At 53.9% G+C, this 27,875-nt stretch overlaps 10 protein-coding genes across 10 annotated transcripts; 4 read left to right on the forward strand and 6 right to left on the reverse strand.

The window, feature by feature from the left end:
• Window positions 1-1,258: 1,258 nt before the first annotated feature.
• CORC01_06243 (major facilitator superfamily transporter) lies at window positions 1,259-2,959 on the reverse strand (the record flags this gene model as incomplete). The annotated part of the gene is made up of 5 exons (XM_022617884.1): window positions 1,259-2,221; window positions 2,271-2,433; window positions 2,495-2,700; window positions 2,750-2,794; window positions 2,852-2,959. 5 exons carry the CDS (start codon window positions 2,957-2,959, stop codon window positions 1,259-1,261), a joined length of 1,485 nt encoding a protein of 494 aa, XP_022475601.1.
• Window positions 2,960-4,236: 1,277 nt separating this feature from the next.
• Window positions 4,237-5,207, reverse strand: CORC01_06244 (uncharacterized protein; the record flags this gene model as incomplete). Its single annotated transcript, XM_022617885.1, has 2 exons — window positions 4,237-4,419; window positions 4,761-5,207. Coding segments are annotated over 2 exons (630 nt in total), but the record flags the coding sequence as incomplete, so codon positions are not given.
• A 376-nt stretch (window positions 5,208-5,583) lies between these two features.
• CORC01_06245 (uncharacterized protein) lies at window positions 5,584-7,949 on the forward strand (the record flags this gene model as incomplete). The annotated part of the gene is made up of 3 exons (XM_022617886.1): window positions 5,584-5,608; window positions 5,661-6,388; window positions 6,450-7,949. 3 exons carry the CDS (start codon window positions 5,584-5,586, stop codon window positions 7,947-7,949), a joined length of 2,253 nt encoding a protein of 750 aa, XP_022475603.1.
• A 456-nt stretch (window positions 7,950-8,405) lies between these two features.
• On the reverse strand, window positions 8,406-10,478 carry CORC01_06246 (F-box domain-containing protein; the record flags this gene model as incomplete). The annotated part of the gene is made up of 2 exons (XM_022617887.1): window positions 8,406-8,827; window positions 10,022-10,478. The coding sequence occupies 2 exons, from the start codon at window positions 10,476-10,478 to the stop codon at window positions 8,406-8,408; spliced, it is 879 nt and encodes a 292-aa protein (XP_022475604.1).
• Window positions 10,479-12,338: 1,860 nt separating this feature from the next.
• On the forward strand, window positions 12,339-13,424 carry CORC01_06247 (D-isomer specific 2-hydroxyacid dehydrogenase; the record flags this gene model as incomplete). The annotated part of the gene is made up of 1 exon (XM_022617888.1): window positions 12,339-13,424. The coding sequence occupies one exon, from the start codon at window positions 12,339-12,341 to the stop codon at window positions 13,422-13,424; it is 1,086 nt and encodes a 361-aa protein (XP_022475605.1).
• Window positions 13,425-13,847: 423 nt separating this feature from the next.
• On the reverse strand, window positions 13,848-15,656 carry CORC01_06248 (major facilitator superfamily transporter; the record flags this gene model as incomplete). Its single annotated transcript, XM_022617889.1, has 1 exon — window positions 13,848-15,656. One exon carries the CDS (start codon window positions 15,654-15,656, stop codon window positions 13,848-13,850), a length of 1,809 nt encoding a protein of 602 aa, XP_022475606.1.
• A 3,813-nt stretch (window positions 15,657-19,469) lies between these two features.
• CORC01_06249 (uncharacterized protein) lies at window positions 19,470-22,195 on the reverse strand (the record flags this gene model as incomplete). The annotated part of the gene is made up of 3 exons (XM_022617890.1): window positions 19,470-19,656; window positions 19,703-21,846; window positions 21,899-22,195. 3 exons carry the CDS (start codon window positions 22,193-22,195, stop codon window positions 19,470-19,472), a joined length of 2,628 nt encoding a protein of 875 aa, XP_022475607.1.
• A 796-nt stretch (window positions 22,196-22,991) lies between these two features.
• On the reverse strand, window positions 22,992-23,548 carry CORC01_06250 (uncharacterized protein; the record flags this gene model as incomplete). The annotated part of the gene is made up of 2 exons (XM_022617891.1): window positions 22,992-23,140; window positions 23,281-23,548. The coding sequence occupies 2 exons, from the start codon at window positions 23,546-23,548 to the stop codon at window positions 22,992-22,994; spliced, it is 417 nt and encodes a 138-aa protein (XP_022475608.1).
• A 355-nt stretch (window positions 23,549-23,903) lies between these two features.
• Window positions 23,904-24,095, forward strand: CORC01_06251 (uncharacterized protein; the record flags this gene model as incomplete). The annotated part of the gene is made up of 1 exon (XM_022617892.1): window positions 23,904-24,095. A coding segment is annotated over one exon (192 nt), but the record flags the coding sequence as incomplete, so codon positions are not given.
• Window positions 24,096-24,584: 489 nt separating this feature from the next.
• On the forward strand, window positions 24,585-25,230 carry CORC01_06252 (thyroid receptor-interacting protein 13; the record flags this gene model as incomplete). Its single annotated transcript, XM_022617893.1, has 4 exons — window positions 24,585-24,710; window positions 24,788-24,817; window positions 24,878-24,971; window positions 25,022-25,230. The coding sequence occupies 4 exons, from the start codon at window positions 24,585-24,587 to the stop codon at window positions 25,228-25,230; spliced, it is 459 nt and encodes a 152-aa protein (XP_022475610.1).
• Between the last annotated feature and the right edge of the window lie 2,645 nt (window positions 25,231-27,875).

The raw sequence follows: 27,875 nt of genomic DNA on the forward strand, positions 1-27,875 counted from the left end.
TGCCCTGTTCGTGGATTTCGCTGCCTTTAATCTGTATGGTCACAACGGCCGGAAGCTTCCCTGGATATAAGCCCACCTGCCCACACGTACTTAATTGGAGTTCGCAGGTAAAACTGACATGGACCGTTGCCCGCGGTGACACCCACCGCGAATTCATCTCCCAAGTTCGGCCCGAACGATTTTGAAGTGACAATTAGCGATACGAAAATTTGACACATCAAGTGGCACACTTTGATCTAAAGATCTACGACGATTGAGAACAACAAGTCAACGTCATACAATCCACGGTCGCCACAAGTTGTGGGCCCCAAAAGTGGGCTGCAGCACTTACACAGAACTCGATCTCGGATCTGTCATCCAAAGAATTGAGACGGAACAGCTCCACGAACTCCTCGATATCCTGTCACCAAACCTCGATCAGACCACACAAATTGCCCCTAAACTCCAATCCAACCCCTCTTCCAGGGAAACAAGATCCGTCGTGCAGCCACACAATCAAGGTTCAAGGACGACCCTACATGGATTATGAGCTTGCGCCCGTGGAAACGGGCCGTTGAAGTACGTAATGTGTAGCAGTATCACAGACCCAAAGGCGCTGACTTCTAGATTTGGGACGTTTGAGCGATCGTGATAGGACGCACGACACGCCGTTGTGTAAGAGATTCTGTGATCATGTGCTGTTATGTCTCAAACGCTCGTTGTGCGCCTGTGGTGGCCAAACAAACTCGTTCAATGCGGACATCGAAACCGCAAAGAAAACTAAAAAGGAACAGAATCTGCCGCAACATGTTCTTGTGCGGAGGACAGAAAATGCAAAAGGATTTGGGCCCTAACCAGGATTCGAACCTGGGACCTCTCCCAAACGCGTCGAAGAGACCCTAAGAGAGAATCATACCGCTAGACCATCAGGGCGGATGAGCAGATTTTGAACCTGCTTCGTGATCGTGAGGCCGAGTTCGAGATCCATATTGTCACAGGGGATATCCTCCGCCTCTTTCAGAATGAATCATCGAAAGACGCCCACTTAATCAGTCGGAACTGACCTGAAGCCACATAAATAGTTAACCAAAGTATCCGCCTCCTACATCGATAGAAGCACACTGGCCACTTGATGAGTGCTTCTCTTCTGCAGCGTGGTCTCTGTCCATCTGAGATCTATGAGATCATTATTCATTCGCTAAAAGGCCCTCCATGTTACCCAGCCTGAGTAACTATCCCATGGGCCGGGGGCTCCTTGCTTGACTTCCAAGTCTGAGCGTTACAAAGTGTACTGGAAGTCTGGTCGCTTATCTCCGAGCGCCTCAATCTCCTTGTCGGACTTATTCTCGACCCAGTGATCTCTCTTGCCCTGCCTCCTCTTTTTATTTTCGATTCTAAGCAATGTTGTCATGAGAGCGCTGCCGCCGCACAAGAAAATGGCCATGTACGCCAGCACAACACCATGACCTTCTGGGAATCGCGGGCCGTGGAAGTAAATGTTGGAGCTGACAATGCCGTTTAGGTTTCCCCATCCGATTACGAATCCCAACACTACGCCGCGCTTGTAAACACCCTCGACATTGTTGGCGACCCAGGTGATTGTGTTGGCGATGCAAGGGTAGATACCGAGAGCTCCCAGGAAGGTGCCCGCATATTTGACCTGAGCGCTTTCGGTAGCTATGAGCATGCAAAAGCCGACGATGCCAATGAGACTGACTCCAATGTTGCATAGACCACGTTGCTGAGTCCTGTCCGCAACATATCCGATAAACACGGTGAAAATCGCCGCCGCGGCGTAGGGTGGGACTGTCATCAGCTGCGAGCGAACAATGCTCGTGTTCCACCCAAGTTCGTTGACGATGGTGGGCAAGAACAGACTGAAGGCGTATAGCGGCATATCGCAACCCATGTAGATCACCATCCCCAGCCACATCTTCCAGTCCTTGAAGGCCTGCCAGAAGAACGTCATCTTGAACTCCTCGTGGTTGGCAGAGGCTTGCTGGTCCATCTTGAGACGGCGGATGACTCGAGCTCGATCGTCTTCTGTGAGAAACTTGGCCTCATCGGGGAAGTCGTGGACCATCCAGAACGATGCAACACCGAATAAAACGGTGAGAAGACCTTCAAGGATAAAGATCCATGCCCATCCCGGGCGGCCGCCGACACCAGCCATTTGCTCAATGCCTGCTGCAAGTGCGCCGCCAAACGACCCTGAGATGGCTGCAGCTGAGAAGAAGATGGCCTAGAGGGATTAGCTGAGTGAAACTCCTCGAATTATTTTGAGAACATACAGCACGAATACCAAACTCTGATCGCTTGTACCAGCACGATAAGTAGTAGTTTACGCCAGGGAAAAGTCCGGCCTCAGTAAGACCCAAGAACCAGCGTGCGGCCATCAACCCACTCCAGTTGTGTACGAAGCCCATGCCCGTCATCGACGCACCCCAGAGTATCCTGTACGCGATCAGCACACTAAGACCCGTAAAGAATACATATTGGGCCATTGTCTTCTTACATGATAACGGGAATGAAAATAGACGGCCGCAACTTCTTGAGCAGAATGTTTGTCAAAGGCTCGAATACCGCATATGAGACAAAGAAAATCGTGAGCGATGAGTTGTACATTGAGCTGGTCAAACCCAAGTCTTTGTTCAGACCGGCAATTTTTGCGTTTCCAATATTGGTTCTGTCGAGAAATGCTAAGAGATAAAGGATGCAAAGCTGCATTGGCGTCAGTCAGGTATACTTACTTGCAGGCTGACTTACGTACCCATGGAATTAGAATCCAGTCAAGTCGCCTTACTAACTTTCGTTCCTGTAATACGAATGTCAGTTTGCCGTATGATTGATGTCTAAGAAGATCAAAATATACCACTTGAAGCCTCTCTTCTTCACTAAGAAGCGCATCTGGGTCACGCGGGATCTCCTGCGCGCCTGGGTCTGATGTGTGGGAGGCCGCGGCCTTCTCCGTGTCGCTCATGGTGGTGGCACGTATCTAGAGCCAATCTAGAGCCAATCTAGAGCCAATCTCAAAAGCTTGGTCTCGATAGAAATAAAAGCGAGAGAACTCGGAAGAAAGCAGAAATGCGTCGCTGCGGGGTTGTCGAGTAGATGTAGTCAGGCGTGGAAAGTCTGAGTAAACGTTGGCACGGGTGGCGGACGAATGAATTTGGGTAGTAACCAGGTCCTGACGGAAGCCAAACCAGATCGGCGGGAGACGGGTCAATATAAGGAACCTGCCCGCGGCGGCGGGAGGTGGGGAACGTAAGAGCAACGCTCCTATCGCCGGCAGACGACTTCGGGATACACTCGGCAATGAACATGCCTGTTACTGGTAGCCAAACCGCTGCAGCGGAACCAGTGGCTTATCATTAGTAGCCATTGGGGGTCCACGCTTGACGTGGAACAGAGAGCTCGGTCAATTGAGGTTGAGGCGCCTCTGTGCCTCGCGTCTTTCAAGTGACGTTGTGGATGAGAGATGGGACTATGTTGGGTCTTTGGCAAGGAAGTAGACCCGTGGGCTCATATTGACCTGTAGGACTGAGACCTTGGAATAATGGAGGGATGAACCTTGGGAGCATAGTTTGCTTCTCGAAGCGTGCGAGGCGCGCCTAGGTGAACACATTGGCGGCTTGCGTGCATCGGCTTTCTTCTGACATGTCTTAGCCTTGCGAACTCCGGCCCATCTCTCCGAAAGGAGCACGGGAGATACACTATGGCCCAGGATTCTGAGACCCATGGTGGCTTACTAGGTAAGCTGGGTTACAACAGATTCTGATTTCGGGCGTAAGGTATTATTCGGAGGCAGACTGCAAAGGGCAGCATCTGACGTGAATCAAATGTCTCTCGCAGCAAGGGGAAAGCTCACCTGCCAGCGGGCCAGGTTCACGACAACGTATAGGCCGGGGATCAACCCGAGACTCCATTTGCCCGCGCGGAGAGTCTGGGGAGAGAGCGGGCATCTAGAGACTAGGAAGAGAGGGGGAGTCTAACGGTTACAGGTTCGCGTGGGAAAACGAGAAGTAGCTTTATCTCCGGTGAGGCCCCGCGGTTGCAAGTTCGGTCACTCGACCAAAACAAGCATTGATCTGCGTCCTCGGCGATCTAGTATTTTGGGGGCTGATGCTGGGCAAGCTTGATTTGACGGCCAGTATTTCTGACGGAAAAAGCACCGCTGGATCTGCAGTAAGCTTTGGTGCTTAGCAAGTGGTTGACTGCCCTTAGCTGATGCCAGCCACTCCGCCCTTCCAGCTAATCTTAGTGGGACGGAACAGGCTGGTACTTGTGCACGAATTTCAAATACACCCACGTGAGGACGACGGTGACGCCGTTGCTTGAGATCTGTGCCGTAGTCGCACGAACGCTTAGGAGTGGCACGAGACCACCGTATGGCGAGGTTGGGTGGCCAATGACGCGGTCTGCTCGGTTGGCCTGCTTTTGCTGTGCGACTGAGATACACTGCGGATGGCCGCCCCGCAGATGAGGTTTGGATAATTGGAATAGGCAGGTCCATGACTACAATGGACCGAGCAAGGTTCAAGCACCTCGCTGGTTTGAGGATTGACATTGCTTGGGATTCGCGTCAGTGAACCGGGCCAATGATACCTGGTGAATTCGCGCCGTTGATGTCTCCGGGATGGTAGGTCCTGTTCCGGCGCGGCATGGCTGCAGCAGAAGGTTCCATTGGTCTCCATATGAGAAAGCTGCTGATTCTGCTGGACCGTTGGACGGACCAAGAATCTATCTGTGCTGAACATTCATCTGAAGCTGTGCGGACGGACTTCGAGCATTATGTGCCATCTGAACATAGGCCCACTGTCTGCACGAAGCCGAAGATATATCCATGTCGGTGCGGTGCCAGCTCCCGAACTGGCCGCAACGGGTCCCGACGCCCTGGCTTGGCAATCCGCGTCCGGGGCCAGACTGGCGGTAAGGAGGGCCCGCCGCTCGGGACATGGCAGAGTGCGTCGATAATTCTCTGTCGCAAGCCGACTGGCCGTTATTGAGCCGCGCCAACCATCGGCCGCCTCGAGGAGCCCCTGTTGCCATGTCCCAGACTCTCGGGGCGGGAACTTGCTCTTGGGACCCCATTGACTAGACGGTTCTCTTCGATAGTTCGTGGATAGCTCAACGTTCGACTTCGGTGTCCTGCCTCCTGACGAAGTGGCACGGAATGTAGGCGAGTTGCCATAAATCGGCCGGGAAGGCAGAGATGCCCAGGCTGCGCGAGCTTGTGAAATGTTGGGCAAGAGAAGCTGCCAGCCGACGTGACCTTTCGCCGGCTGGCGAAGCGAAGCTGAGTCATCATGGATAGCGCCGGTCTCGATCGGCGACAAGCCCCACCATTCCCGCTAATCCCCGACTGCGACAATGGCGCTTTCGGCGGTGGCTTCTGACGTGAGAACTTCATCTCTTACTTGAGAAGAGGCTGAGGTGCTCACCTTTACATATTCATGTCTTTGAGGGAACTTGCTTACTATACCCATAACCTAAATCTTCCTTAATCCGACGCCCCAGCTCCATTCAACAGGGGTCTGTTTCTTCCAGTGAGGGGCAACTCACTCATTCACTGTCATCACACCCCTTGCTCGCACATCCATCACCATGGCCAAACGCGTATGCATCGTCGGTAAGGACACCAATCCCCCAGAACAAACCTCATGCTAACACTATACCCAAAGGCGCCGGCCCCTCTGGCCTCGTCGCCGCAAAAACCCTCCTCCACAACGCACCAAAGGGCGCCTTTGACGTGACAATCTACGACGCCCAACGACGTATCGGCGGCCTCTGGCCCACACGCCGCGACGACGCCGACGGCCTCGTCCATCCCCTCATGCTCGCTAACCAGAGCAAGCACACTGTGCAGTTCAGCGATCTCGCCTGGGCGCCCGAGGACCCGGACATCCCGCGCGCCTGGATGGTGGGTCGCTACCTCGAGCGCTATCTCGAGCGCTACATAAAGGGCGCCGACGCCGTCGCCGACGTGAAGCTCGGCCACCGCGTCGTTGAGACTCACCTCTCGCCCGATGACGGGTCATGGACCGTCACCGCCGAGAGCGATGCGGGACGGGAGACGAGCGTGTTTGATTACCTCCTCGTCTCATCCGGGTTCTTTGGCAAGCCCATTGTGCCGGATGTCGTCTCTGACGGCACAGAGATTCCCGTGGTCCACAGCAGCAAGTACCGTGATCTCCAGACCTTGTTTCCGGACGGCGTGAAGAATGGCGGCAAGATCTTGGTCGTGGGAGGGCAGATGTCAGGCGTCGAGATTGCGGGCACTATCGCCACCCATATCTCCTCCGCCGTCAACGCGCCGGACCCGAGCCCCGTGCCGAACGCGGATAAGCTCACAGTCGAGCATGTCACCCAGCGTCCTACATGGGTGTTTCCGCTTCACACCACGCCCAAGGTAAGCCTCAACCGTTGCTCAGAACGTCGGAAGAATCGCACCACTAACCCAAAGCTCCCAGCCCGGCGCAACGGCGGCTCCCTTCCTCCCCCTGGACTTCCCATCCTACAACCTCAGCAACCGCCCGCACCCCCTCGAGAACAGTCAAGGCCACATCACCCCCGACGCAGCAAGACTCACCCACGGCATCTACACAACCTCTCTAGGCCAAGACCAATCCGACTTCTCACCCTCCGTCGCCGTGACCCCGAAACATCACTCAGACCCAGCCTACCTCGCCGTCTCGGAGAACTACATGGAATTCGTCCGCACCGGCCTCATCAACGTTACCACCGGCAAACTCGGCTCAATCACCGGTACCACCGCAAAAATCACAAGCCCCGCCACCGCAGCCGCCGCCGCCGCTACCCCGGAAATCGAAAACATCGCGGCCGTCGTCCTCGCCACAGGCTTCGACCCCTCCCCCTGCCTCACCTTCCTCCCCGCATCTGTCCTCGAAACCCTAAACCACTCCCCGCAGCACCGCGACCTGCCCCTCGCCCTATCTTTCCACGGCACCCACGTAAAGGACCTCCCGACCCTAGGCTTCGTCGGCTTCTACAGGTCCCCCTACTGGGGCGTCATGGAGATGCAAGCTCGCTTCCTCGCAAGCCTCTGGACGAACCCCTCCGTCCCGCCCCGGCTCTCTGAAGCCCTCCTCGACGACGCCTCCGACTGGCGCACCGTCTCCCTCCGCGACGACCCCCGTGCATCCCAGTTCCCAATGGGCGACTACGCCTACCTCATGCAAGAATTCTCTTCCGCCCTCTCCATCCCCCTCCAGCCTCCCCCCTCCCCCTTGACCCCAATTCTCCCGCATAACAACAAACCCATGGACATCCTCACCCCAGCACGCTACCTCTCCCACCTCGCCTCCTCGTCCGCGAAAGCCGAGGCCGCGAAATCCCTCGAGCAGACAAACGCCACAGCCATTGCAGGCCTGACGATGAGCCGCTTCGTCCCCCGCGCCGTCTTCCGCAGCCTCCTCGGCACGTGGAACCTCGAGCGTGATCTGACAAGCAGACTCCCCAGCCACCCGAGCGGCCACTTTAGCGGCACGGCGCAGTTCCTCCTCCGTAACAAGACCGCCGACGGCCTCAAGTGCGCCACCACCGGTTCCGCCGCCCCTGAGGAGGAATCTACAGACGACGGCGCCCTGGCAACAGAGTACCTCTACATTGAAGACGGGGAATTCCGCGCCGACAACGGTCTAGTCTTCAGAGCTACCCGCCGCTACGTCTGGCGCTACGACGAGAAGAAGGACCTCGTAAGTGTATGGTTTGCAAAGGTCAACGATCCGAAGCGGGCAGACTACCTCTTCCACGAGATCGAGTTCGAAGGCCCTCCAGTAGATGACCAGAAGCCTTGGCAGGCAAAGGCTGGCCATCTTTGCATCGACGACTATTACGATGTTAAGTACGATTTTGCCTTCAAGGCTGTCAACCTTAAGGAGTGGAATATCAAGTACACGGTCAATGGGCCCCAGAAAGATTACACGATACATGGCATCTACAGGCGCTAGAAATATAAAAAGATGGAACTTAAATAAAGCAGAAGCCTGCGTTTCAAGGATGACTATCAAGCCAATCTAAGGCAACCACTGAACGAAACAGATGATAGGTCGCAACACCAGCACCCCCTCGTGCCACTATAGGAATCGGCAAGGTATTAGTGCTTCTAATCATGGATTTTAGGTTCTATTTCTCAATTGTCTTCGTTCATGTATCAATCGCTCTCTTAAAGCATCGCTGGATTTAGTAAAGCTCAATGTCCACACTCGCAAACCATAGCAAGCTCAGCAAGCTCAGCAAGCTCAGCAAGCTCAGCAAGCTCAGCCCCTTTGTCCTCTTCTGCCCGCAGTCTGCAGGCAGGCCATGGACCCTATGCGGCAGAGAAGACTCTAGAGATGGATAATGCTCTGGCTTGCTGCGATGTGAGCGTCCCAGACATGCGGTCCCATATTGCCCGACGGCCCGTCCTAGGTCGGTGGGAAATCCGAGTCCGCCTGTGTCATCACCACATCTCCATCGCCGTCCACTTCTCGCATGCTTCCGTCTCTCAAAATCACATCTCTTTGCATTGGTCTCGTGTTTCCTGTGTTCAAGGCCCAGCAACGAGCCAAACCCTCTTTGTCAAATGCCCAGATCATCATCTCGGGGCCTATGCCTATCGAAAGGTCGACGATGCCGGAACAGACTGCAACAACCTGGCCGTGGATATCAATTGGATACTTTGGGGCCTCCATTGGGTTTTCGGCGTCGTCCAATCCGCTGTCCATGGCTTGGAAAAGCGCCCGAAGCGTAGGCGATGGTGTCGGCCCCCAATGAACCCATTGATCTTCCACTTGTCTGTCAACCAGCTCTGACAGGTTGTCGAAGCGTGAAATGTCCTGGAAAATATCTGGTGGCAGTGTGTAGAAAGCGAGGATTTGCTCCCCTGATTGGTAGCCTATTCCTTCCACCCACCGTGTCGTTGGGAAAACGGCAGCAATCCTTACGCCATGTGCCAAGTTTCTTCCGACGGCGCAAAGTAAGGGAGCGTTCGTGCAGGCTGCCACAGGTGGCAGGAACTTCACCTTTCTCCGTATACTGACCATCGAACCGATAGGTGTATCAGAGCCCAGGCATAGGTACCCTGTCCGGGGATCTGTGAAGAGGATGTGAGATCCGTCGCTCAAGGGCACGGCTCGATAGTTGTCAGCGGTGCTTAATCTGGGCCTCGGTGGCCTATTCTCGCTTTTTATCCACCCATTCCGACGATTGGAAAAAGGGCTAAGAGAGGCGGTCAACTGCTGCTCGGTAATGGTATAGACACTCGAGGTGTCTGCCTCTAGGCCAGACGTCTCAAGCCGTGAGATAATAGCCGGGACCCGGGAAGGAAAGTCATTTTCGTTTTGGCCTAGAGCACCTAATACGATTTGCATTGAACCCGCATGACAATCCGCGATTGACGCGGAGCTGATTAGACGAAGTTTGCCAAACGGATCGAGATTGTCTCGCGGAGGAAGAAAGTAAAGGTAGTCGCTAGGTGTGGACAACGGAAAGCGGCGAACAACATCTTGGGTTGCATCACCATCTTTCCAATGTATCTCGACAGCAGAAGCGCAGCCAAAGGCGACGCATAAGCGATGAGGGCAAATGGCAAGGGAGCGAGGAGGCGAATCGGCCCTGCACAAGTTGCGATAGATGGATTGCTATGCCTTCTGGATCGGCGGAGGGTGTGAAACTGGGCGTGTGCAACAGACGCAAGGTTGGGATTGCTGGCTTGACTCTGAGATGGACTTGATTTGCGCACCAGTGGAGGGTTTGACGGATAAGTTGCCTGATGTTGAGATATCAAAGACAAGACCAACGCGTCCTTTGAGAAGGGCAGCGACGGAGTTGCGTCCCCACGAAGTGTCCATGGCACAGGCAAGGACACTGTCTGGGCAGACAATAGTTGTGACAGGTCGAAGTCGACCTTTGCGGCCTTTCGAGAGCTCCTTCTAAGAAGATATGGTCCAAAGGCATGATGCGCTGTCTTCACATCGATGGCTCAGCTCATAGACAAATATGGTGCTTCTGCAGGCGACCATTAAGTATCGGCCGCACATACTTGCGGTGTAGACAACGGTTTCTCGGTCGGTCTCAGACGTCGGACCAGTATCAACCAGATCCATGAATTGCGTCTGACTGAGTTCGACAAAGGCGGGCTCACCCCCGTTGTGACGCGAGCTGAGGGTGCATTCTCTCGCGAGCCATTTGGACATGATAGACGCTCGACTTGAAATCGGCTTGGACGCATTGTCGGAGCCCTGAGCGCTGTCCAGGATAATATTGATGCTTGAGGTCCACCCACCTCTCATTAACATGCGGATAAGGACATTCTCATTCATGCCAGCTAAGAACCAGGAGCGGCAGGTGTGTCGTGAGGAATTGAAGTCGTAGGGATCCAACAGAGAGTATATGTCTTGCAAGATCTCGACTGGAAGTTTCTTGGCAGCTGGCAGCTGATCCGATACATGATAGCCATGGCCGTGCAACTGCGAGAGGTTGTTGGGTTGGGTCGTCATGGCAAAGGCGAACCGAGTGACTGGGATGTCATCAAAAAAAGGATATCTAGAGAGAATGATGAAGTCGACGCCTCAATGAAAACAAATTGCGCACTTCGGTGGAAACCGAAGTCTTTAGCACTGCTGGTGATACAGACGTCCACGTCGGATGATGTCGATGTTGATGGGAATCGGGCGAAGTGGAGGAAATAGGTTGGCGAGGCGAGAGTCAACATCCAAGTATGGACGCGAGGTTTGGCAATGACATGGGAAAGACTCAAAGTGCGAGCATGCTGCCTATTCATGTGTAAGGTAAGTAGGTACCTTAGGTAGGAAATCTGGGATGTCCATCCCAAGCTCAGGAGACGAATAGACAGCAGCAGTTGAGAACCAAGTCAGGGGAAGTGCGAGTGCCAATCAGCAGCAAGGTGCCTTGCAGAACGTTATTGCCTGTTGCGGAGGCCAGGAGGCTCTTACCCAAAGTTCTCTGAATCAGAGAGTCTGGAGACAAACCAACAAGAATCCGGGCAAAGAGCACAACAAGCTAGATGCCGTGGGAACCAGAAAGTGTCGCAAGGAACTGAGAAGTCAGCTTGCTTCATAGCGTGCATTCATTTCCAAAAAATCATCCGATGGGTCGGTTAGCTCAGTTGGTTAGAGCGTGGTACTAATATTTCATCGTAAATATCAAGTAATGCCAAGGCCGGGAGTTCAAGCCTCCCACTGATCAAGCTTTTGCTTTTGATAACCAAATCTACTCGTATACCTTCATTTCCCAGTAGGTCTGACTTTCTTACTGCAGGAAACAACGTTCGTTCTGTTTTGGCTTTTGAAATCCCATTCGCTGACAAGAGATATTAATTCGGCCCATGCGCTGCTGACTCATTCACTAAACGAGACAGAGGTGGGCAATGAATGCTCTTGAAGCGTGACGCAACCTGGGGTGAAGAGACTGATTGCTAGTGACGTTAAGTCTAGAGAAGGATGGATGAATCGCAGCCGTTCTAGAAGAAAAATTTGACGAGGGCTCATCTCATCGAATTTTGAATCTTGGAAGCCGCGTTGTTGATGGAACCGGTCAAATATCAGGATGTGACCGAACGATAATACTGTTCTCCCCTGAAAATCCAGGACATCTCGCCTGACAGCTCCCTCTGGTAGGAACCAGTCCCACTCTCCTTTCGGCTAGTGAGCTGCCCGGAGCTGCCCGGAGCTGCCCGGAGCTGCCCAGAGCTCCCGACCTGAAAGAGATGCATCCATTGATGGCGGGGTAGCTCTGGGCGCAGGCGACTGGCATCCATCAAGGTGCCATGCACCCTTAAAAAAGAGCGGCAGCTCCCACTGGCGCTCATCCACGTCATCCGGCAGAGTTCAGCTGCGAATTGATCTCCAGTGCCGGATTGGGCAACCACTGGGCAATGCTGACACAGACTTTGACGTTGGCCCTGACATGGTGAAGGAAGGACCATATTCGGCGCCCCAAATGCGGCATGAGACTCAAGGTTGGTAAGGAAGGCAAGAGGGATGAATGAAGACGAGAAGGGAGGAAGAAGGAAGGAGGAAGGAGGCATGCCTCGCCTGCGGACAGCCAAGAAGAAGAAGGAGGGCAGCTGACGCGCGCCTTTGCTTGGCTTGGCTCCGGACCCTCCTCATCTTCTCCCTCCTCTTCTCTCTCTCTCTCTCTCTCTCTCTCTCTCTAAGGTACTTGTACGAAATCCCCTCAATTCGTGTCACCGGTCCTGATTGACTTTTCATCCTCCTCTACATCCTCTTCCTTCACACCTTCGTAGACGACAATTACATTACCAAACACCTTACCCGGCAGCTTCCACATTGTACTACATAAGGTCATCTACCCCCCACTCGCCGCCAACCGCCGTCATGAAGCTCGCCGTCTTCAGTGCCAAGGCATACGACAAGAAATACATCAATGCCGCCCACGAAGTCAGGAAGGAAGAGTTCAAAAAGCACAATGCGAAGCTCGTCGACGACAATAGCGACTTTGGTATCATCTACCACGATTTCTCTCTTTCTACCGAGACCGTTTCGCTTGTCAAGGATGTCGATGCCGTCTGCGTATTTGTAAATGACTCTCTCACCGCCAACGTCGTTGAGGAGCTTCACAAGGCCGGCTGCAAGGCCATCCTTCTTCGCTGCGCAGGCTTCAACAACGTCGACCTTAAGACCGCCGAGAAGTTGGGCATCTTCGTTGCCAACGTCCCCTCCTACTCTCCCGAAGCCGTTGCCGAGTTCGCCGTCGCTCTACTCCAATCCCTCAACCGACGCACCCACCGAGCCTACAACCGAACCCGCGAGGGCAACTTTAATCTCGATGGTCTTCTAGGCAAGACTGTACATGGCAAGACGGTGGGCATCATTGGCACCGGAAGGATTGGCGTCTCCATGGCCCGCATTATGAAGGGCTTTGGCTGCACCCTGTACGCCTTTGACCCCTACGAGTCGGACGCCTTCAAGGAACTTGGAGAGTACCTGCCTCTGGAGGAGCTCCTTCCCAAGTGCGACTTCATCAGCCTGCACTGCCCTCTGATGGACAAGACGAAGCACATTATCAACGAAAAGTCCCTGAAACAAATGAAGCCTGGCGCCATGCTCGTCAATACATCTCGTGGCGGTCTCGTCGATACCAAGGCTGTCGTTCACGCCCTCAAGACTAAGCATCTCGGCGGCCTGGCCCTCGACGTATACGAAGGCGAAGGAGACCTCTTTTATAATGACCACTCGGGCCACATAATCGACGACGACCTGCTTACCCGGTTGATGACCTTCCCCAACGTCCTCATCTGCGGCCACCAGGGCTTCTTCACCGAGGAAGCGTTGCAAGAGATCTCCGAGTGTACGTTCCGCAACCTCGAGGACTTCATGCTGGGACGCAAGTGCAACAACTCTCTGGTCAAGGAAGAGTTTGTTTTGTCTCGTAGAGAATCCCTTCCAGTCCGTATTGTCTGAGAGGTAACGGGGAAGAATGCTGGCGACTGGCGGACATGGAGCAAATACCTGTGGATTGATGTGAATACCCTCCTCTTCGATTCTTGAGCAAATAGATAGTTACGGATCACGACTTAACGAATAGACAATTCCCTCTATCCCATTTTTCCCTGTGCAATCGAATTCGGCTCATTTGATATCAATTTTATTGAGTATTATGAACGGCGGCGGCCGTTGAGATTCACATGCGTCTAATGTCTAAAATGCCCCTTGCTCCCAGATTCCCCTATCCAACGCTAGCCTCCTCTTTACGCCGAATAAACAATGATCACCAACGGATCCAGAGCTGATTGCCAAGGAGCAAAAAACAACTGGCTGATTTACAGTGACCTGCTAGGTTTCTATGTGTGTCGAGATGTATACATGTCGGGATTTCGGAATCGCTTACGCGGGCTCGAAGGTGCGGGTGGGAGCCAGAGCGTTCTTTGGCGGCTTGGCCTTCTCGGTATCGGATCCTGACGTCTCCTCGTCATCACCAGAGTAGGCGTGCTTGCTTCTGGCACGGATACGAGCTCCGAAAACCCAAAACAGGAAGGGAATCGCACAGCACGCGAGACCAAGGAAAGCGAGGAGAGAAGACGCCCACTGGTCACCAAGGCGCGCGTACATCTGGTTCGTGAAAAGGACGACTCCGGCACCCCAGAAGGAACGGATACAGGTCTTCGCCGCGAGTGCGGAGGCGGCCTGGTGCTGGTACGAGTCGACAAGGTAGTTGTTGGCCGAGTTATACAGGAAGATGAAGCCGAAGCCAACGGGGAAACCAGCGAAGGCGGGGCCGGCCCAGTGGATGTGGGGATAAGAGGTCCAGGCGAAGATGAAGAGGCCGATGGGGACGAGCCAGCAGCTGAACATCATGGGAATCAGGCGGGCCTCGGCGGGCGGGTGGCCGTTGTACTTGGCGACCACGGTGAGGTAGTGCTTGTTCACCCAGGGCGCGCAGGCCGCGGACATGAGGACGCCGACGGCGAGGGGAATGAACATGAGACCGGTCGAACCGGCCGACCAGCCCTTATGCTTCTGGTAGATGATGGGGTAGGCGATGAAGAACATATACAGCAGGCCGTAGAGTACGGACATATAGATAGAGATGAGGAAGACGATGAGCTCGCCGAAGAGGAGCTGGAGGGGGCGGATGAGGAAGATTCCCAGGCGCTCGCTAAAGGGCCGCATGTCAATGTCCTGCTCCGTGACGTGGGTTTCGTCGCCGGTTTCCTTGCGCATCTTTTTCGCGCGGCGGGCGAGAATGGTGGGCGCGTAGGTTTCCGGGACGGTGAAAGAGATTAGGATCCAGATTACGGAGGCCAAGATGAGCTGGATCCAGTACAGCCAGCGCCAACCTTTAGCGTCGGCGAGGAAGCCACCGACGAGGGGACCGACGGCAGGTCCAAGGAAGGGGGCGGCAGAGAAGGCGGCCATGGGTACACCACGGTCCTCGTTGCGCCAGAGGTCGGCGAGGGTGCCGCCTACAAGGGTCATGGGCGCGGAGAAGGCGATGCCGTCGATGGCACGGCAGACGAGGAGGGTGCCGAGGTTTTTCGCGACGGCGCAGGGGATGATGAAGATTACGGCGAGGAACAGAGTCGAGCCGTAGATGACCTGGCGGCCGTAGATCTCAGAGAGGGGCGCGAAAACCAGGGGTCCGATGCCGAAGCCGATGACGAAGACGGTGATGGAGACGAGGGCGGCCTCCTCTGAGCAGTGGAACTGGCGGGCGACGCCTTCAATGTCGGCTGTGATGACGGAGGAGCAGAAGGCGACGACGAAGCAGGTTATAGCGACGACCATTGTGCAGTACCACTTGTAGGCTTTACTCCAGTTCTTTGGATTTTCGGGGTCGTTGGGGAGAAAAGTGACCAGCTTGTAGTCGCCGCGGCCCGCTGCGGTGCCGTCTCCTACCCCGGCTGGGATCTCGCCATTGCGGGTTTCTACGCGGTACTCATCGAGGTTGGCGTTGGGAGAGAGGGTTCGATAGGGGAGGTTGACGTCCAGCTCCGGGTCGATTTCCTCCTTTGTTTTTACGGGGCGGAGGATGTTTGAGGCGATGGAGGAGCGGCGGTTCGGGCGAGCGGCAGCGCTGCCCGATGGCGTCCGGGTGTGGGAGGCCACCGGGGCGAATTGGGACGCTGCGGCGCCGTCCGAATCTGAGGAGTCTGGCGGTAGGGTGTGAGATGATGTTCGTGATGGTTGATCCATCTTTGTTTTGGGTTGTGTGTGTTTTTTTTGTGTCTAGTTGGTTGAATTAAGGGGTCCCTGGAATTAGGGGGGAAGCTTGAAAGTAGAAAGACTGAAAGGTAAAGTGCTAAGGGGGTAGCCCGGTATGAACACACGATTGTCGAGGAGGAGGGTATCTAGATGGTCTGCTTCTGGATATGAAAGAAGGGCGTCACCCTTACTTTATACTTGCCCCCCGTCTTGGGAAAGCCACACGAGGAACTGGGTCACTTTTGGTTAAGGGGCCTTGTATCGAGTGAGACACGCACGCCCCCCCCAGGTAAACAGCTGAAGGGCCTGGGAACCGGTCGCAATTCGGGCAATGGGTGGGAAATTTCGGCGCGGCATTCGGGGTACCCACTTATCTGAAAGGACGGCGACCCGCTTTTCCCGTCCGAATCGCCCAACCTGGTTTGTCGTCATGATCCCCTGTTTTCTCTCTCGAAAGTTTTGGTGATCTAGACACCCGGCAGCAACGGTGACGACGTTGGTCCGTGAGTCGTTCATGTGAGGTTTTCTTTCATCATTTTTTCCTTGGTGATACGTACACATACGTCAAGTATTCGTCTTCTCTATGGATCATTCTCTCTCTCTCTCTCTTTTCCGCCATTCGGGATGGAGATGGTCTCCACCGCGGAAGGGAAGGGGAAGGGGGGGGGGGGCGTGTGTGAATGACGAACTGCGAGAACGGAAGGATTCCTTTTCTGGCGAGTGACATTATAAGGAGACAAGGACATGTGAGAGGTCGAGATAACGTGCTGCCCGTCCAAGCAAATGCAATGGCAAGCTCCTTGCAGCTTTTGGGTGGGCGGCAAATTATCTGTACCCAAGGTCGAGTAAGCTCGCAGATGGGCGGCCAACACGGGGAAGCGAGAGCCTAGGATTTAGGTTTGGGAGGGGAGACCGGTCTGGGCAGACAGCAAAATGTCGGCGGCGCGTTTGACACGAGCACCGACTGACTGTTGCTTATTTGGTTTTCCGCTCTACGGAGAGCGGTTCCTTGTTTGGCGCGGTGGCAGGACATGGGTTCATCCTGTCCTTTCCTATGCTAAATCGAATTGAAGCTAATCCCGGATCGGACTAGACAAAAACTTTGGTATGTTGGCTCAACCTGGCCGTGCTGGAAAAGCGGCTCTCTGCCTGGGTGACGCAAAAACCCAGCGTGCAGCGGGACGGGTCTGGGAATAAGAGGGAATGACTTTTGGGCGGTACTAGGGCGTCTTGGCCACGAGTGACAGGGGGCAGTCCCAGTCCGCAGTGGTGTGGTGTACCAGGGCTGAGGAACAGAGGGGAGAAATCTCGGGACGAGCTCGGAGTGTCGTCATACTAAAAGCTTCCTCAGCCGAGGATGAATTTCAAAACAACAGAGGCCCCGGTTCCTCGACATTCTCACCCACGAGGCGGTGTTTCTCTACCACCCTCACCCTCACCCTCCCCCCCGGGCGGGGAAACCAGACTGCGATCTCCGTCCGAACCTCAAAAAGTCTGTTTCCTTAACTTGCCGGTACTTTAGATTCAAGGCGGAAAGGCTGCCAGAATCTGGGATCTGGGATCTCACTGCTTCCGTCGGTTGGCCCGGTGGTGTACGGATACCGTGGGCATTGCGATTCTAGAGCCGAGTTGGGCCCCCTTTCGTCCGGAACGCACGGGCCCTGTGAAAGCACGGCGGAATGAGTGGGTCCGCGGGCGGGTCTCCGGCCGGAGTGTGGGCTCGATCATAGGCAGTTGCGCATATGGGTGCCCGTACCCGGCTGTTGAAGAGATTTCGTTGCCATGGAATTTGTCGTTGGGAACATCTGACCTCACAATTTACTACAATTTTCACGAGACCCTCAATTGTTCTTCAGACTTCTCTCAGGACCCAACCATGTCTAACAATTGTTTGCTGTTGTAGAGCGTCTCATGCCAATCAAGTGGCCGCTGTCAACCTGTGTACCCGGATGCGCAACGCCTGGCCAACGGGGACGATAACGGTGCCGTCTCGACGCACGATGCCAACCGAAAAGACTCGACCAGGTGGAGCCGCCGCAAAAAACGTTTTCGAATCCAATGATCTCTGGAGTCTGGACTCTTTGCGCACGCTTTTGATTACGCTTGCATGACTGTGCTTGTTCCCGCCGGGCCCAAGTGGGGGCCAAGGGGAGGAATTCCGGTACGCGTGCCTACCTGAGGTACTCACCGCGTTTACGGCCCCGCGGTGTTATCAGCGAGACTGCGGGAGTCAACTCGGTATTTGGGCGTATCGCCATTGCTAGGCGACTAGGAAGTTCCGCAGCCCAGCCTAGTCCCATTCAACTGTTCCCACTTGGCGGTAACCCCCCGATCCCTCCATTCCCCTCGAGGGAAACCACGAAGCGAGCCAAGAGGTTAATTAGAGGGGACGGCGGGCGCCTTTAGGGCAGAGATCAACACATTTTGACACTCCAGCGCAGGCTGCAGGTGGATAATGTACTCTGAAGCGTTTCTATCAAGGGTGGGGGAAGGGGGGTTGCAGAACAAAAGCCCTCGATGACTGAGCATCTTACGATTTTCCAAGGGGTTTCCGAACGCAACCTGCGAGATGCGCCGAGATCGTTGGAGTGGGAATAGGGGCCGCTAGGTCTCAGAGTTGCTTTGTTTTGATATTGATGCCCAACGACTCAGGTCCTTAGGGTTTGTCGAAATCGATCCCATGCTCACCTCCTCACGTGTACTCGATGTAAATTATAAAAACGGGTATTGAGGAATGGTTCATCCATCACCGGTTGCGCGCCAACGCGTGTGGCTGGCGAGATTGAAGAGAATGGGAAGGAAAGGTGGGTCCCATTTTAAACAGAGAAAAAAAGTCGGAGCTCGCGACTTGCGTCTCCCGCGCCCCGGCACACCTCGTGGTCGGTGTTTCTAGCCCCCGTTCCCACGCCGCCAAGACCCCAAGAGCGCTCAAAGAGGAGTTCAAGAAAAGCTTGGGGGGGGCACGCGGGTTTCCCATCTCGCGATCGCCTAGACGGGTGACGCATGTGAGGCTTGGCTTTGCGACTACTCACTCTTTGAGAGATATACTATCGGTGAACGGCCACTCGGGTCTCGAGGGATAGATCTTGGCCGACTCGCCTACCCATTGCCGATGTCAGATACCGAAAGAGACGGAAGCACCCAGTCTTCAGAAGTTCAGACCTAGGATACAAGTCAATCTACTACTTCTGCCTTCATCTCCGCCTACTGCCCGACACCCGGACGCGAAGCAGGGCGGACCCACGATGATTTAGCGATCAGATTGACATGAAATGGGCCGCTCGACCTCCGCTCATCGCGCGCTCATTGCGAGATCTGCACCTGGGCATCACGGGAACAAGTTACGCACTAGAAAAGGTCAACATCTTTCAAGCTCCCAATTGCTGGGCAACAAGAATTAGTTTCCTCAACCATTCGTCGCCATTTGCAGCTGCATGTCAAGTCGAGCTCGTTGAGACTGCGCATTGGCTCTGAGGCGCCGCTACAAGTATTGCGATTCTTACAACTGAACCTCGGCTGGTGATGGCGGAAAGCCGCGGGGTCTTGATATGACCTCATAGATGGGGGCCGAGAAATCGTTATACGACACGGTTTCATCACCTAAACCGGGAACCAACTCCGTGCAGCTGCACTGTTCATGAACTCTCATTATCTTGATAAACACTCAATTACTCCAGACTCCAAAGTGGTATAGTGCTGTTACCCCCGCTACCCACCCCACGTCTCCTGATCATGAATGTTCCCGTATACACATGAAGATATTTACAAACGCAGGTGCGAGCAGCTGGCTGAAGCCCCTACGCACTAGCGATTATTGCTGTCAGCCTGCTGCCGCCAGATGTGTGTGTCGCCCAGGCTCATCGAGCTGTTCGAGGCGGTTGAGGCCGTATTCTCAGGGGCATTTGGAATCTCTGTGTCCTCGCCGCTCTCTTCATCTTCCGTGTTGTTATGGACTGGAGGCGGATCCTGGTAGATCCACGGCTCTTCTAGACTGTAGACGGTTAGTAAAAGAAAAGAATTAGGGCGTGCCAACATACCGCGAGGTCAAGCTGGGATTCGCAAAGGTCAGGCCCTTTTCTTTATCCTCATCGATGGTGCTTCCGCGTCTCAGCAAGCCTTGCGAGGGTCTCGGACCCTCAAAGTCTTCGTCAAGTACAGCCGCATCCTCCGGGTCGATGTCAATACGGATGCTTCGCAGAGATATGTATCGTGTGAGGGGCTCGAAACGACGCCTGAAATAGAAGCTGTACCAGACCGTGAATGCGATGAGGGGTAAGACAGCAATAGACTGGAAAAATGCAAGCAAAAATGCCATGATACTGGATAATATGACTTGCGACACCAAGAGACCGAGAATGACGCGGTAGCTGATGATTCTCCAGGCACCGCCGGTCGCATGTTGAGGCTGGTCCATGGCATAGAGTAGCTGATACTTGTAGGTGAAGTAGCCAAAGATGAAGTAGAGGAGCCCCACTGTCAGAATGAGCCAACCATATCCCAACGTGCTGTACAATAGGCATAGCATGAAGATGAGCATCGCTGTCGGGAGGTAGAATCCATAGCTGAATACAGTCGGTTGCATGATTTCGGCAAAATCCCTAGGGGTCTTGGCACCCATGCGATATATCGGATAGAGAAAGACGCTGCCAACCTGGAGGAGTCTGAAAGGAAACAGACCAATACCTTGAAGCATGATGAAGTTGGTGTAGAATATTCCGAGGTTCTGGATCTGATCGGCAACTTGTAGCGTCAGGGTAGCAGGACTCTTCCATACATCCCGGATCTGGCGAACCAAGTTGGTAACGCTAAAGGCAGCGTTGGAAGTGGCAAAGACGACGAAGATGTTGAAGAAGGTGAAGAAGAAGTTTTTGGAAATGATAGAGAGTTCCACGTCTCCTTTGGAAATCATCCCTTGCTCATACGAGAGGTATTCGTAGAGATAGGGCACAGCCACGTTTAGCAACGAAACGAGCAGGGTCGGCAGGCCGGTTTCGATCAAGGCACGCAAGGTCGGATATTGGTCGAAAAATCCAACCACCCCAGGAAACCATGTCTGGAAGTTGCAGACGCTTAGGAGACTAGCAATCGAAGCAACGACTGCCAACCACAACACGGATAGAACGGCAACAAATATGGTAATGATCCAAGAGCGAAGACGACGGATCCCACGAGGCGCATACGTGTTGGGCCACATTACATCCGATGGGGATGGCGCGGGCTTTGTGAGAAGCTGTCCAGGTCGAGGGTCGATGCGGGCCTGGATCGCCATTTGACAAGCTGCGATCGAATCCATTGTGACAAAGGCCAGGTCGGTCGGGGTGAAGTCCTTCTTTCTTGCTTCGTTAATTCTATCGTCGAGACGTCGCAGCTTCTCCTCGTAATAGTCAAGGGCGTCTATCTTGCGACTTTGGAGTTTGAGCAATCCATACCAAAGTCTCACTTTCGGACGCGGTCTCTCGACGAGTTCGGGGCTGATGTTATTGTGCCCCAGTAGCCCACCATTCTCTCCGGCCTCTTCGTCAACTTCATCTTCTCGAGGCTCCAAGACAGAAGGCTCGGCCTGTGGATCGCGGAGGCGCTGGACTGATTTTGGGAGCGCAGCCTGTTTTCCTAGATAGACGCTCCAGGTCTCTTCAAGCTGGGCTAAAGCCTGCGCCCTTTGGGCAATGAGCGAGTCAAGCTCCCGCCAGTCGCAGCATATGTTGACATGCTCCACCTCGCCGATTTGAAGCTTTTCGATGAGCTTTTTGATCTTTCCCTCGTCACGTAAATTTCGAGGGATACCAGTAAGGCGGAAAGTTCTGTCGGTAACGGTTGACTGCGTTCCAAGGTACTCCTGACGAACATGAATGACTCTGAAGGTCGACTTATTCAAGACGTAGAGGGTCAACCCCGTAAAGAAGTAGCCGAACACCAACCATGCCCAGACATAGCTCTTTTTCCTTTCAAAACTCTCGTCGTCGTCTAATGCAGCCCATATAGAATCACTCTGGTCTATTTGGCCTTGAAGGGAGCGGGTCGAGATGGCGATGGAGGCAGTAGCAGTAGCAGCGGGTGTTGGTTTCGGCTTTGGAAAGGTTTCTAAATGTCCGAGTGAGGTGTTGATAGGCAGCATAACGGCATACGCGAAGAAGGCCAATATAGCAAGAATGCGTATGGCCATCTTGAAGAAGGCAAGGAACTGTTCCCATCAGATCAGCATATCCGGATACGAGGAGTAGCTTCGCACTTACGACGAAGGCATCGAGGCCAGCAGAGGCGAGGACCTGTTCCTCAGTGACGCGGTAAAGTCCTGGGATCCACCCGAGAAAGGTATCAGGAAGCGTAGGCAACCCAATCTTGGGATCCAATCTGCGCTTGCGCGCGGCGTATAGAGTCGGCCATCGTGGGCGCAAGATGCAGAATGTGGTGAACGCCGTGAGGCCAAGGATGAGAGACAACCCGAGCTGAACCCAAAAGTCACGATCGCTGGGTTTGATCGCCTGTTTGCCGTCGCAATTTGGGTTGTCTTCGAACATTAGAGGATTCATGTTGCGCGAAGCATATCACCCCGATTTGGGTGCGACTGATAGAGCTGTCGAGTCGCGAGTCGTCGGGTGGTAGCTGGTTATGTGAACGAGAGACTCGTAATGGTTTGAAACCGGGATGCTGAGAGCTCCAGGCGCGAGAAAGGTCTCCACTTTCATCCGAACCTGTGACGTGATGATGCGTCGGGCTAGCTGTACGGAGAGGTAGCGATGTTAGATAAGCAGCGCCACAAGTAGAATAGGGTGGCTGGGATGAAGAATTGGTATTGCACCAGCCACACGAGGGATCGGAGCTGCACCATCTTACCTAATTACCCATGGGACTGGATCCTTCTGCAGCATACGTGCAGCTCTATGGCCTGTCTAAGGTAATTTGTCGTGCAACTGCCGTTCCTAAGGATCAGCATGTGCAGCAGACCAGGAGTATGTATGGTAGGCTCTCGGCCTTTTCAGTAAAGTAGGCGCAATGCAGGTGCCGAACTGCGCTGCCCTACAGTACAACTCTAGGTTTCAAAAGCTACTCTATGCCGTGGTCACACACACGATGCTCGTTTCTGTCTGCGAGACTATCATCGGCGAACAGAACGGAACAACCTTACGTTTATCTTCTTTTCAAGTTTGGCATGTGCCGGCCCCCACCGCTGTGATGTGGAACCCCGACCGGCCTCATGCCGGACCACTTCGGCCCCTTCCCAGACCCCTCGTAGCTCGAGGCAGATACCATTTGATTATGGCAAGGTAAGATCTCTATGCACGTAAAGTGAAACTGCAGGGCTAGCACAGCCACGCGGCGCTCTGTCTAGCTGCTTCCGATGCCCGGTGCTGCAGCTGAGCTGCGTGGCTGCACGCCGAACGAGCATGCCGAAAAGCTTCGCCGTGAGACAGCACAGCCCCGACGAGGAAGCCGCTTGGTGGAGCAGTCGATTGTGAATAACCCCGTACGGATACCTACTGTGGTGGGAGTATTGGGGAGCATTCTCAAGCGCTCGGACAACCGGGTTGAGATGACTGGGAAATTCCGCCTCAAGATTCTGAAGGTTTCGATGCCAGCCTGGTGAAGTGCCATCTGGGGCAAGCCGCGCACTGACACGTATTGTTTGCAGCGTGCCCATCGCAGACATCGACCATGTTCCAGCATCGTGCATCATGCATCGTTGGCCACTGCTGGGACGGCAGTGCACTGCCGTGATGCAGCTCTTCCTCTTCGCGCGACTCTTTGAGCGTATGATCGGGTCCTCTGCAGTCGGCGACCAAGAGGAAGATCATTGGCGCCAGTGGCTGCAGAGGCTTGGCGTCCACTGGGCGCCTCGGGTAACGCCGTTTGCAGTACAGACTTTGGAGAAGCATCACGCCCATCGACGCGGGCGAAGACGACTGACTGATGCATCCTACCTTAATCTGCGCATGGCCAGAAATGGCTTCTGCAGGGAACAACTTTGGATATGGCGCAGGTCCTCTGAGAATGCTGTGAATGATGAGACAATGTAAGAATAGATCAGCTTGGACCAGTCGTCCGCCGAAGAGAGGGCAAAGAGCAGGCAGCCAAATGAATAAAACGTCTTGCCATAGTTGAGACTCAGGCGAAACAGTCTGCAGGGTCACGCGAGTGCCAAGATGCGGCCCGGCCGGGGACGAGTCCAGCGCGGGGGCGCTCTGAGGCAAAGACAGTAGAGGAACCATCTCATTATGTACTTGTTCTGGGCGACCGTCTTTCGATAACCCAGACTTCAGCAAACTTCAGCAAACTTCAGAGAGGGAACGCAGCGACGGCCATTGCCTTTGTTATCGGCGGGCCTGGATTGGCTCGCCCGGCGTCTCTTTGGCTCATGTCAAAGTCTCCGTCTCGAGGTTCCCTGTATTTGGGACTTGGGTCTGTCTATACCTGGCTCTTAGACTGAGGTGACAAAAAGCGCGATCGGCGACATTTGTATTCGTACACTGTAGACATTCTTTGAGTCGCCCGGCCCCTGCCGTGGTTATTAGCGCTCGTTTTCCCGCCCCTTGCCCTCCAATTCCCGCCCTCCCCTTTCCCCAGTCCAGTCCCGTCCATTCCCGTCCAGTCCACCGCATCCCTCCTTCCCGACGCTGTGGAATTGGGATCTGCCCTTGCCTTCCCATCCAATTGCGCTTCGCCTACGGATACGTTAGGTACCTATCTTACTTTCCCCACGGCTTTTGTCGGCCCACAACCGGTACAAAGTACATCAAACAAAAACCACTTCCCCGGTGTTTCCACTCGTCCCGGATTCGCCAATCGACCACGAAAATTTCGGCAATTTCCAATCTTTTCTGCCCCCATCCACGAACCCCTCCATGCCCCTCTCTCTACCATCCGCTGCCCACCGACAACGACCACGACCACGATCGTTGAGTGCCATTGAGAAGCAGGGACATGCTCGACACACTCAAGATGAGCGAAACACAATTGACCTTTGGTCGGACCGACGACTACATCCTCATCTCCAAGCCCAAGAAAGGCATCGCCTACGTCGAGGCTCGATTCAAGGATGGCAAAGGCGTACGTGCTACCCTGCGATGCTCATTTTCACAAGCTTTTCCCCCAACTCGCCGGCTCCCTGCTTACAATGAGAACAGCTCGCCCACACAGACAAGGGATGTCAACTTGTATGGTTTAGTCTCCAATGTTTCCTCTGACCTCAATGTCCGCCTTCTAACTTACGCCAGCTTCTCTCCAAACTTGAACGAGAATGGAGCGCGCCCAAACTCAAAGATGACACCGTCATCTCCCTGGAGGCCGACCTCTTGAAGGAGCCCCTTTGTAAGTTTGGCCTCTCTTCTGTCAACTCGCATTACTAACTATTTCACCAGTCCACAAGGAAATCCCGAGCGATATGTTCCACTCCCTTCGCGTGGTTGAATTCCAAGGCCTTGATCCTTCTACTCGTGTTGTCTCCGTCCGCGACGTTGCCATCAAAGTCAACCTCTACGGCTGCACTCCAGAGTCGCCCTCTGAGTGGGACGATGAGAGTGTCACCATCCTCCCCAATTCCAACGTCGACGGCCTCTGGGAACTGTGAGATTGCCTTTCCTTCCTACAGCATACGTATCACTGACATTTTGACTCCTTTCAGATGCTGATTATGGCCACTACTTAGCATGGTCCTTGATCTCGCTATTCCATACCAACCCATGCGATGAGTAGGCATATTTCAGCCGTCCTACCCAAGAGCTCTCGCAAAATTTTCAAAGTACGACATTATGATCGTAAATGACGTTGAGAGCATCATCTGGGGCCGTATAAGCGATGTTGTCAAGATGTGGATGTCTTTGACAGTCGATCCACAAACACTTTCGCCGCTGATCTCCACCATGCAGGGGCAAACCAACCCCCCTTTGTATTGGTGCTTGCTACTTTCAGCAAACTCAGCGAGCTTGACGCCAGCTTCGTCCATCAGTACCGCATCGCAGCCATGTAATCTTGGCAAAAGGTTCGGGATCATTGCGTAGTCCTGAGTCGCCAGTCCCAAGTCTCATGAACGGCAGCATATTTTGGTTATAACACCATTACACTCACCCATAGCCATACAGTCTCCGGGGGCCGCAGTGTTGCAGAGGCGGAGCGAAGCACTTGTGTTATGGGAACTCTTTCCCTCGCAAGCAACTTGGGAGGTAATCGATTGTTGTGCAATGGTCCTACGGACTACGACACCATCTTCCGACTGAGCCACGGTACCACTTCATCTAGCAGCGAGATGGCTGTCTTTGTCTAACCTCGAAACCTCGAGGACAGAAGGGCAGTAGGATTGAGCAAGACCTGCCATTCATCCGCATGGATATCGCATTCTCCCCGCTGATAGTGCCGCTACCCTTTTGGTGGTAGTCATCCTCGATGATTCGGCACGCAAGAGACTGCCGCGGATGTTGCCATCAACGAATAGAGAACAAAATGCTTCAGACAAGGCTGACGGAGAAGCCCAGCGACTTGGGTACGGAGCAAGTCATATTTTCGTCGCCAAGAACATTGACTCGCTGCCAAATGTCAGTATCAAAGACCCCCTGGCTACAGAGAGACAGTTGATCGACACTCCTCGCGGGCCTTCTGGTACGAACCGAGTCAGCGGTGTAGTAAGCGGAGTGTGGTGGAGTAGATGGCTATAACACCACACTCACCCATGGGGTTGAGGGAGTCTTGTCGGACTGTTCAGTCCTCATGGTTGAAAGCCTGAGTCTTTTGCCATTTGATACACACATTCAGTGTCAGATGGCGGCTAAATGAGTTGATCGATTAATCTAGGATAATCAAAAATGAACGGACCTGCAATCACAATGACGACTTAGTACCATTCACCAGGCAAACGGGCGTCAAGGAACGTGATGAACCATTTACTTGCAGTGCCTGTAATCGTATTCGAACATGTTCCATTGAATTTCGGTCTGCTCCTATGCCAGGCCTTGCTCGGAGCTCCCTTCCTTTACAGACAACGCGGTGTGGGTTTTTTCTAGTCATTCCATGCTCGTCTGTCCCCTCTCAATGAGGGAACCCCGCAATGTGGCCAATCCTTCTCCGAGGTATCCCTTCGAGGGGATGAGTTTGAGACATAGGATCTGTCTCGTCGCATTCATCTAGCGTGAGAGCCCAGCCGAGACCTTGTCTCGGTCCGCGGTCGAAAATTGCAATGTCAAGAAATGCCATGTTGACGGTTGCACTGGCGAGTTCAGCCGTCGCATGTCGTCCCCCTACCGGCACTTGATCAATCGACATGTTGTTGGTGCTTGCGCGAGAATTCTAGACCAGCGATGGTCCCATCTTCACCGAGAACTCGATGGTGATGTTCCACTTTTCCTTCCGGGGAGAGGGGGTGGCTTACGTCTCCCCTAGTATCTCAGTCGGTGAAGTTCTTGGCGAGTTCCCCCGCACTTGATCTGGACGCCAAGCTGAAAGTACTGGGAACTCTCGCTTGCATTTTGTCTTCGGCGATACTCCGAAACCGGAATTGATCGATCAGTTACGGGCGGGAATGGACGGGCTGCAACTGTCGTCGGGACATACCGACGAGAGATCGCCAAGCGTCAAAGAACCATGCCCTCTCAGTTAGTTATTGAAATTTTTTCACATCTTTGATTCTCTCATAAGTTACGTGAAATACCCGGTGGGCAGTGGAAAATCTAGGTCCTTACCTGGAATAGGAACTGATGATCACTTAAGCTTCGAAGCAGTCACGTATATTCATGACGCATCATATGCATTATCAAACATACGGTCAATGAATGCGAGAGAACTAACTCATAGAGATCTGGAGATCTGCGGTCTTTGGCCAATCGCATGGTCCCTTGGAATTCCGAATGTCATTCACAATAGACTTACACATTCTCAACGTTTGCAGGGACAGCATTCAGCCGGCGCTAGGCAAGCCTCAAGCATCAGCTAGGAGCGGGATACCCCATCCGAGATTCAAATGCGATTTCTCAATCCCATGAGATCCCATGAGACACAAAGTCCTCTTGCAACATCTCGGTCTTGGCCCAACGAAATGTCAGGAATTGACTTTTGTCAGCTGTGTCTTGCCCGCTTCAGTTTTTAGGTACATGTAGCCACTGGATCTCATTGAGTGGACCACCATCAACGAAAGCGTGCGTAACAAAGCCACAACAACAGCTTGGAGAAGAGGAGCTGCCTGCAAAGGCTCTTTCACATTGTGTTCCGGGCGTTGGGGACTCACAT

Source organism: Colletotrichum orchidophilum (genome assembly GCF_001831195.1).
Source record: "Colletotrichum orchidophilum strain IMI 309357 chromosome Unknown Scaffold_46.1, whole genome shotgun sequence".
In the NCBI taxonomy this organism is placed as follows: Eukaryota; Fungi; Ascomycota; class Sordariomycetes; order Glomerellales; family Glomerellaceae; genus Colletotrichum; species Colletotrichum orchidophilum.